Here is a 10,622-nt window from a genome sequence, read left to right on the forward strand (position 1 = left end):
GCTCGTGACCCTTCGAAAATCCCATACAAAGTCTGATAAGGGTCACTTGCCTTGTTTCATTTCCATTAATTTGTCCTCATTTTCTGCCACTCTGGATTCTCAAATCTGAATCTCAACAAATCAATAAACGCATTGACATCCTGTAGCTCTGGGGCCTTTTGTAGTGAAATTGAGCCACCCAATCAAAAGCATCCCCCTCATTCATCCCATCTGTTCTTGCGGTGACCGGATCGCTCTGTTGCACATTGGCCTCCAAATTGGTCTATGTGAGACCAGATTCGAGTGAGGAAATAAGCAAAATGTTCATGCCGTCCATCCAAAGTCGCTTTGAACAGCATCTGGTCTGGTCTGGGAGGGGGGAGGTGGAACCGCAGGCTGAGCCGGAATAAATGGAGCCTGATGAGGCACGTACTACTTTGGGAGGGTCTTCCAAGGTTGGGCTTTCTGGAAAAAAGGGCCTCTGCAGGGTTGCTCCGAGTGGGGGGTGATTTGGGGCCTGCCATGAAGAGGCTGGTTGTTGCCTTATTCCCTGCCTGGGGAAAGGGGGAGTGGCTGCTTCCTGCTGCCTGTGCAGATCCCTTTGCTGGGAAGGGATTGCTCATTCTCTTTGGGGCCAGGGCATCCCCGGTGCTGGAATCCACTGGCACTGGATCCACCCTTGGCCAGGATAAAATCCTCACCCTGGAGGGATACTTTCTGCAGGGGGTAATTTTCTTTCTGGGTGTGTGGTGGGGGGGAGGACTTGGAGGTTGTAACATACCCATTGTTAGCCTCAAGATATCTTCCTAATAACTATATTCTGTCTTTTAACTATTGCATATTTGCTGCTATGCTAATTTACTTCTTTCGGCTGTCATGAAACGGTGGGAGGGGGGAATCTTGGAGGGGAAGAAGGCAGGAGGTGTTTTGCATTCCTTTGCTGGGTTAGCAAGGGGAGGGGGGATTCTTTTCTTTAACTTTCCATTTCTTCGCTAGCCTTTATCCCTTTTTGCGCAACTGCGAACTTTTATCAAAATATGTCAAGGTCAACGGACAATAGCCTCATCACCACCTGGAGATGACCACATGATCATATTCAGAAGATTTAATTGGAAGAATCATTTGAACTTTGGGGGGTGGGAGCAATTCTATTCCTTTGTATATGTGTTCTACCTGCCAATTCCTTAGTTTTGGAATTGGCTCTGTCGGTTCCACTTTACTTTCCAGTAAAAGAATAATTCTGCTCTACACCATGGAGTCTGAGTATTTCTTTCTTGGGATTTAGAGGGAGCACAGTCTGACATTATTCCGAAACTCCCACATCAACCCACCTGGAGAAAACAGCAATTTTTCTTCCGAGGGGGTTTCATCTCATGTCGTCTCCAGCCAGCGATGAAGATGACCAGGGAGCTGCGGGGGGGCAGCCGATGCTGCTACCAGAGATGCCGGCTGCTGACCTACTGGCCGACCTGACTCTGGAAGAAACCCCAGCTGAGATGCCCAGATGGTCATTGGGGGTTGGTTGGAGAGACCTTGAAGACCCCCCCTCCTCCCAGAATCACTGTAAGACGAAGAGGTGCGAGGGACTGGCTGTGACAAGAGGGGGAGGAGATGGAATGCAGGCTGGAGCAAGGCGGCAGATTCCTTATGGACGTCTCTGAAAAGCCCGGCACGGCTTCAAGGTATGAGGGGGAAGAGGGAGCGAGGTCAGCCCGGGGAAGTCGAGCTACCCCCACCCCCCTAGCCCAGCCTATGCCGGCGCAGCCACCCGCTACCGCTCGGGGAGCCCCAGCAATAGGGGTGCTTCCTGGAAGACGCCACCTGCCTCCCTAAGATGTGAAATTTGGAGGAAATCCCAGAGACTTGGGGTTTTTCCTGGTACAAGTTGGAAGCTATATGGCAGAATTTGAAAGGGAGTTCATTTCTGAAGCAGCCAAAGTGAGATGTGTTACCAGAACCCTGGAAGGGATGGCAGCAGACTGGGTGGTGACTTTGTTCAATGATAACTCCCCCCAATTGCAAAGCCTTGATGTTTTCATGACTGCATTGAGGAGAAGATTTGAGGACCCCCTGGCAGAGAGAAGGGCTAGAATCAGAATGAAAACTCTAACCCAAGGGGGAAGATCGGTTGCAGACTACACCCAGGAGTTCAGGCAGCTGGCATACCATATCCGACTTTGGCCTCAAGAGACTCTGGTTGAAGCCTACAAAGATGGCTTAAATGAAGATGTATACCACCTATGCCTCTCCCGAAGGGACCCACGTGATTTGCAGTCATGGTACTTGCTGGCGGAAGAGGTGGATATTGATCTAGCTCGAAGCAGACGCAGAGGAGGCCCCGGCTGGAGAAAACCACTCCCCCCACGTCTCCGAGAGACCTCCACCCCCCAAAGGGGAGGGATGGCGGCAAGAGCCAAGACCACAGCTTGTTTCCGTTGCGGGAAGGAGGGCCACTGGATGGCGGATTGCCGGGTCAAATTGGACCCCCAAAAACACGGGGCCCAGGGAGGAAGCCCGAAAACCCCTCAACCAAGCCTTGCGAAACCAGGCTGAAAACGAGAGAGGTTGTAGAGGTCGCCCTTCAGGCGGGAGAGGAGCTGGGACCTCCAACCCCACTCGACGAGAGCGAGACCGACTCGGAAGATGATGTCTCGGTAAGTCCTAACCAAGGGCCCATGACCATCCCCATAAAGTTAAGGGATCCTACATCTGGGGCCGAGGGAGAGATGTTGGCCTTATTGGACTCGGGGTGCACGAGGTGCGTAATAAACATGAAAGTAGTTAAAGGTCTGGGCATTGGACTGAGAACTTTAAGAACGCCCATAGCTTTCTGTCAACTGGATGGATCTGTGGCGGGAGGTTGCCCAGCACGTTTTATAACGGAACCCTTAGAGATGACCATGGGAACTCACCGCGAGATCCTATGCTTTATTGTGGCCCCTGGGATGGAACAGCCTCTAATATTGGGATTTCCCTGGCTTCAGAAGTGGAATCCCCAGGTGAACTGGAGAGAGGGGTGGATACGCATCCGCACTGATCGGCCACCGGAAGGGGAGGAGCAACAATATCCGGAAGGGGAGGAGAAATCCCATCCGAAGCCGCAAGTTCTGGCCGAGGCAGCTTCCGCAGGTGTCAAACGCATGGACGGGGAGGAGAAAATCCCGAAAGAGTACTGGGACTTAAGAGAAGTGTTTAGTGAAGAGGCTTCCGATGAGCTCCCTCCCCATCGGTCAACCGATTGCAGTATTGAATTTCTACTGGGGGTGACGCTCCCAAAACCGAAGCTGTATTCGATGACACCAGGGGAGCTGGAAGAATTGAGGGAGTTTATCGACAAGAACCTGAAGCGTGGTTTCATCACACCTGCCAGACCTCGAGTGGCGGCCCCTGTGATGTTCCGCGAGAAGAAAGATGGCTCCAAACGTCTGGTGGTTGATTATAGAAACCTGAACGCAGTGTCTGTGGAGAACGTGTACCCCCTCCCTCTGATGAAGGACATGTTAGCCCACTTGGCAAAGGGGAAGATTTTCACAAAGTTGGACTTGCGGGAGGCGTACTACCGAATCCGGATTAAAGAGGGGGACGAGTGGAAGACTACATTCAACTGTCCGATGGGTTGTTTCCAGTTCAATGTTCTTCCTTTCGGCCTATAGGGGGCGCCTACTGTTTTCATGCAAATGATCAATCAAGTGCTTCACGAACATTTATACAAGGGGGTTCTAGTCTACCTTGATGACATTCTCATCTACACGGAGACTAGAGACGAACATGTGAAATTGGTACGCTCTGTGTTGCACAAGCTGAGGGCAGCCAAATTGTATGCCAAACTGTCCAAGTGTGAGTTCCATCAAGAAAAAATCGACTATTTGGGATATCGTATCTCCCCCGTGGGCATTGAGATGGACCCAGAGAAAGTGCGAGCTGTATTGGACTGGGCCCCACCGAGAACCCGTAAACAACTTCAAAGTTTTCTTGGATTTGCCAACTTCTATCGGCAATTCATCCCGTCTTTTGCTAAAATAGCCATGCCCATCACCAACCTCCTGAAGACAAAGGGGGAAACGAAACCAAAGCCCAGTCAACCTTTGAATTGGTCCATGGAGTGCCAAACCGCTTTTGAAAAGCTAAAAAGACTATTTGCTGCAGAACCAGTGCTGAAACACCCAGACATGGACGCCCCTTTCGTGATCCAAGCTGATGCGAGCGATGTGGCTGTGGGGGTGGTTTTACTTCAATTAAATGAGAAGGGGACACTACAACCGTGCGCCTACACCTCCCGTAAGTTGACTGACACTGAAAGGAGATGGGCTGTGTGGGAGAAGGAAGCTTTTGCAGTCCGTTGGGCCCTACTAACTTGGAGGCATTTTCTGGAAGGAGCGAAGCACCCATTCGAGGTATGGACTGACCATAAAAATCTGAAAGCTTTAAAAACTCCGCGGAAGCTATCTCCTAAGCAAGTTAGGTGGGCTCAGTTTTTCAAGCGATTCAATTTCTCCTTGAAATATATTCCAGGGGGAAAATTTTTTATGGCAGATGCTTTGTCTAGAATGCCTCAATACAACAGTATTCGTAAAGAAGAGATAAGGCCAATCGTGTCCACTACACAGCTGGCTGCCCCTGTAGTTACCCGCGTGCAAAAGAGAAAACAGGAGAGAGATTTGTCCACTGACCTGATGGAACAATTTAAGGAGGCTTTGAAAACGGATGAGTGGTTCCTGGCAAATTCGAATAACTGCACCGTTCGAGATGGTCTAGCCTGGATAGGTGCGAAATTGTATGTACCTCAAAACCTGAGATGCCAAGTGTTACAACAAACTCATGATTCCAAAGTGGCTGGTCATTTTGGGTTTGTAAAGACTCTACATTTGGTCAAACGGCAGTTCTGGTGGCCCTCGTTAAAAAAGGACATCGAGACTTATGTGGCGAGTTGTCCAGTTTGCGCTTCAGCCAAAAGACCTCCTGGTAAACCACCAGGTTTGCTGCAAAATGTGGCTCAGCCAACTGCTCCTTGGAAGGAAATTTCCATGGACTTTATAGTAGACCTACCCGAAAGCAGTGGACACACAGTCATTTGGGTAGTGACTGACTTGTTCTCCAAACAAGCCCACTTCATCCCTTGCTCAAAAATCCCTTCGGCGAAGACATTGGCCAGACTGTTCATTATTCATGTCTACAGGTTGCATGGTGTACCCAAGCGTGTGGTTTCTGACCAAGGAGTCCAATTTACCTCGAATTTCTGGAGGGAATTTTTGAAGTTAATAGGCTCCACCCAGAGTTTAAGCTCCGCCCACCACCCTCAAACTAATGGGGCTTGCAAGAGAACTAACGGGGTGCTAGAGCAGTACCTAAGATGTTACATAAATTATCAGCAAGACAACTGGGTGGAGTTACTGCCTTTTGCGGAGGTGGCATACAATAACTCTGTTCACAGCAGTACGGGGTTTACTCCTTTCAAAATAGCAACAGGGTAAGATTTTGTGCCCATACCTGAACTGCCTGGCGAAAACCCCAGTGTTCAATCGTTGAACGACTGGATATCTCAACTTCAACTTAATTGGCCGGTTGCACGTAAAGCTTTAGATGAAGCGCATCAGTCTCATAAAAAATTTGCTGACAGGAAGCGAGCCCCGCAGATGTTGTATAAGGTGGGGGATAAAGTATTCCTCTTGACCAAATATTTGCAGACCACCCAGAAATCGAAGAAGTTGGGTCCTAAGTATGTGGGGCCTTTTCCCATTGAGAGGATTGTAAATCCGGTGACTGTTCAACTGACTTTACCAAAGACTCTTCGTCATATTCATCCAGTTTTCCACGTCAGTTTGTTGAAACCCGAACATACCTGTACATTGAGACCGACCCAGTCTGATCCCCCCATACCACTGTTGATTGAGGGTGAACAACATTTCGAGGTTAAAGAAATTCTAGACTCTAGGAAATGGAGGGGTTGTATTCAATATCTTGTAGCTTGGAAACATTTTCCTCCGTCCTATGCTGAGTGGGTTAATGAGAAAGACATTAGGGCTCCTGAACTGCTTAAGAAATTTTATGCCAAATACCCTGATAAACCATAGAGATGTATGCCAATGTTAACATATGATTATTTTTTCTTACAGGGACAAATGTCCTTCTTCTAGGGGGTCCGAATGTCAGCCTCAAGATATCTTCCTAATAACTATATTCTGTCTTTTAACTATTGCATATTTGCTGCTATGCTAATTTACTTCTTTCGGCTGTCATGAAACGGTGGGAGGGGGGAATCTTGGAGGGGAAAAAGGCAGGTGTTTTGCATTCCTTTGCTGGGTTAGCAAGGGGAGGGGGGATTCTTTTCTTTAACTTTCCATTTCTTCGCTAGCCTTTATCCCTTTTTGCGCAACTGCGAACTTTTATCAAAATATGTCAAGGTCAACGGACAATAGCCTCATCACCACCTGGAGATGACCACATGATCATATTCAGAAGATTTAATTGGAAGAATCATTTGAACTTTGGGGGGTGGGAGCAATTCTATTCCTTTGTATATGTGTTCTACCTGCCAATTCCTTAGTTTTGGAATTGGCTCTGTCGGTTCCACTTTACTTTCCAGTAAAAGAATAATTCTGCTCTACACCATGGAGTCTGAGTATTTCTTTCTTGGGATTTAGAGGGACCACGGTCTGACACCCATTTTAGTCTGTGTCTCCATCTCGAAACTAAAAGTTTCCCAGACTTCCCACAATGTCCCAAACTACAACCTATGCCCTTTTCCCGTCATCATCGCATCCCATGAACCAATCCCAAAGTAAATTCCTTTTTGTTCCTGCGCCACACTCTATCGCCTTGAACTAACAAAAGAATTCTATTTTGTCTCCTAAGAGCTACTCAATTAAAATCACCCCCTCCCACTTTCTCAAGCTATGTGGTAGCGTTGAATAAAGTTTCCAAAGCTGACACAAGCTGTGAGCACAGAACTTCTTTCTTAAGAGAAATCAGCTAAACCAGGCCCAGGCTCCTAGCTGTCTGACCTAGCAACAACAGATCCTGTTTCTCAGTCAGCAAACAGTTCCCATTGGCTGACTTCTTGTTATGGCTGTCCCAGCTCCTAATTTCTTATATACTGACAGTGCCTGCCTAGCTTTAAAAATTATTTGCCACTAACTTCTAATTCTGTCATGGACGCTTTCAAAGGTAATCTTAAAAACTTACTCAATGTCTGTAAATCGCCTAGATAAACGATACAAATAAAACATAAACATGTTGCATCAGAGGTGGCATTCAGCAGTCTGACCAGTTCTGGAGAACCGGTAATGGAAATGTTGAGTCGTTCAGAGAACTGATGGTAACCTTTCCCCTGGAGTGGGTGGGAATAGAGATTTTACAGTATCCTTCCCCTGCCACACCCACCAAGCCATGCCATGCCCAAGCCACGCCCACAGAACCGGTAGTTAAAAAATTTGAATACCACAAATTTTTCATAAGTTTTTAATAAGTTCAGAGAAACATAAATGTAGAATCGCATGCAGGTATTAAGGCAGGGTGGGCAAACTACGGCCCGCTGGACACATCCGGCCCGTTGGTCATTTTAATACGGCCCGCCTCTGAAAAAAAAAATATTCCTCTCTGAAAAAAAAATTGGGGCCAGCCAAAGAGACCCACAGCAGCCAAAAATTGCACACACAACACGGAGCTGGGCAGCTGCTTCCTGCTAGCGGGGCCAAGGCCACCGCCCGGGAACGCCCACTGCTTTCCCAAGCCAGGGCTGGGCGGTGGCGTATTGCCCTGCACCACGTGGCCCCCGCCTGGCAGCGTGCTTCTCAGCTGGTCTCCTCCTCCTCGGCCATACAGAACAAACAGGCAGAGAAGGAGGAGATCAGCCGGCTGGTTGGGGGAAGCTTTCTGCGCCGAAAGAGGCAGCTACTAATCTCCGGCTTTGCTTCGCTTCTCCAATGGTCTGGCACCACCCTGTTCTTCTTGTGCTGCGAAAGGGCGGCTAATGATCTCTGGCTCCGCTCTGCTTCTCCAACATCCGGCGCCACCCTGTTCTGTGTCAGGCCCAGCAAGTCCGAGCAGCCGGCGCACAGAACAGGGCAGCGCCGGATGTTGGAGAAGCAGAGTGGAGCCGGAGATCATTAGCTGCCTCTTTGGCAGCACAAAAGCCTCCCCAACTGACCAGCTGCTCTCCTCCTTCTCTGTCTGTTTGTTTTGTATGGCCAAGGAGGAAGAGACCAGCCGGCTGGTTGGGGGAAGCTTTCTGCGCCCGAAAGAGGCAGCTACTAATCTCCGGCTTTGCTCCGCTTCTCCAATGGTCTGGCACCACCCTGTTCTTCTTGTGCTGCGAAGAGGCGGCTAATGATCTCGGCTCCGCTCTGCTTCTCCAACATCCGGCGCCACCCTGTTCTGTGTCAGGCCCAGCAAAGTCCGAGCAGCCGGCGCACAGAACAGGGCAGCGCCGGATGTTGGAGAAGCAGAGTGGAGCCGAGATCATTAGCCCTCTTTCGCAGCATAAGAAGCCTCCCCAACTGGCCAGGTGCTCTCCTCCTTCTCTGCCTCCTTCTCTGCCTCTCCCCTCTTGCTCCTCACAGTTGCCCTGAGCTGGTGCGGTTCTTTGGGGAAGCCAGACACCCGCAGCAGCGCCGCCAGCAACAGGCAGTTCTGCCCGGCTCTGCTCAGGTGTCCGGCTGGGGCTGTCAGGAGTTGCTACCGCCGGCGCAGCTCACGCGGCTCCAGTCCCGCGTTGCCTTGGGAAGGGAAAGGCAAAACCAGGAGCCGCTGAGCCTGAACCTCCGGTGCCGCTGCTGCTGTTGCAAAGCACCACCGCGGCTCTTCCTTTTTGCCTTTCCCTTCCCAAGGCAACGTGGGACTGGAGCAGCGTGGAGCCGTGCCGGCAGTAGCAACTCCTGACTCAGGGGGCCTCCGAGGGAGGGGAAGGAGGAGAAGAAGGGGGCGATTCCCAAAAATCTTGTGCTGACCCGGCCCGTCTGTCAAATTTTAAAAGTGAATGCGGCCCCCGAGCCAAAAAGTTTGCCCACCCTGTATTAAGGTATCACTTTTACTGATTCTAAAGGCCCTTTAACTGTCTCTCTCTCATCTAAACTGAGAGCCACAGAGTCAGACAGGGATGCCCAACCTTGGCAGAACCTGGACGATGCAGGGACTTCCAACACCTGAATTCCCCAGGTAGCTCTGCTGGCTGGGAATTCTGGGAGTTGAAGTCCGCACATCTCCCAGGTGCCCAGGTTGAGAAACGTCATCTTAACGCACAAGGGTGCAGCACCTGGCAGGAGGCGGCATGGAGGGTCTTGCCCAAACAAGGGACACTTCAAAAGGGGGCTCAGAGGGGGCAGGAGGCATCACTGGGTCACAGCCCCACCACCTCTCGGTCAGTCGGAATCACGAAGCTCTTGGCAGCCCCCAACCAGTTTGGACTGAGCATGGCAAAAGGATAAGGAGGTCGGGCATGGCGCGGGGAGGGGAGACCACATCTTATCCTCTTGCCAGATGTGCCCCTGAAGGCGCAAGGAGGTGGGGCTGAGCTCCTCAACTCTGGTCAGTACAAGGACTGTTGTAAGTTGAGGACTATCAGTCCCAAAGACCTTTTATAGGATGTGGAAATTGCTCACATTGAAGGGTGACCCCCTCCTGGCCCAGATAGAAAAATGGCCAGAGAGTCTCCCCAAGGAGGGCCCCCGTGTGGAAGGTGTGGAGGGAAGCCTCTGTCTCCGCATCCAGGAACTCCACTTCTTTTGCCTCGCAGTCCAGCCTCACCCGCAGCCTCTGCAGCGGCTTTTTCAAGCTCAGCTTCTGCTGATGCTTGTTGAAAGCGACAATGTTCCCCCAAATACTCTTCCCTATGGCCCAGATTCCCTCCTTGGGTCTCAGATAGAAGCACCACTTCCTGCGGACAGACTCCTTGGCCACCCCGATGGCCCAGCAGGCTGTGCCCCGCACCGGGGCAATGTCAGCCACCTCCTGCATGGACACCTCCCACCAATGCCATCCTGTGTTGAATCCTTCAGAGCCCAGGACACAGAATTCCCTGTCGAACCTCTTTGGCACATCCGGGCAATCCTGGTCTCTGTTGGCCCAAGTCACAGGGGAGTCCTGGCACAGGGCGAGGGGGAGGGGAGTTATCCTTGGGAGGGGGGAGAACGGAGGAAGGAAAAAAGAACCTCAGACGGGCTGAACGGGGAGGCAAAAGGGTCATGGGGTTTCCCCACTCCCGGCCTTGGACCCCTACCATGCCTTGAGCCTTCGGGAACCAGGCTGCAGGTGGTCGGTGACTGTGAATGCACCTGTGCGCATCCCCACTGTGCAAAGCCAAGGGATGGTTTCCCCTCCACACCACGCAGGACCATCCCCTACCTCCCCACCCCAACCCCCAATCAGCAAGGCGAAGTGGGGAACTCCATCTAAAGGATGCTTCCCGGTCAGGGGAAGGGAGGCGTGGCTGTAACTCAGAGAGGGCATCAGCAGGATGCCAAGGAGAACAAACTGGGCAGTTCCCCCTGGAATTTATGCGATGAGTCAGGGTGGTGGCAGGGAAAAGAAAGTGGCTTCGCCTAAATAGATCACATCCTCTAGAGGGCCCAGAGGGCCAGCACCCACACACTTGGATAGCTGCTCAAGGTGGAGCAAGATCCCCCGTTGCAGCGGCAAGCCTGCTGACC

The 10,622-nt window shown here is 51.1% G+C and overlaps 1 protein-coding gene across 1 annotated transcript in view; it reads right to left on the reverse strand.

Moving 5' to 3' along the window:
* Positions 1 to 9,534: 9,534 nt before the first annotated feature.
* The window catches only part of RGL2 (ral guanine nucleotide dissociation stimulator like 2), a 35,075-nt gene continuing 33,987 nt past the window's right edge, over positions 9,535 to 10,622 (reverse strand). Inside the window, 1 exon segment of the mRNA XM_087954133.1 lies at positions 9,535 to 10,056. Coding sequence (XP_087810259.1) covers positions 9,535 to 10,056 — 522 coding nt within the window.

The sequence above is a fragment of the Notechis scutatus genome, chromosome 2 (genome assembly GCF_049901735.1).
Source record: "Notechis scutatus isolate UNSWTSFEM ecotype Mainland chromosome 2, rNotScu1.2, whole genome shotgun sequence".
Classification (NCBI taxonomy): Eukaryota; Metazoa; Chordata; class Lepidosauria; order Squamata; family Elapidae; genus Notechis; species Notechis scutatus.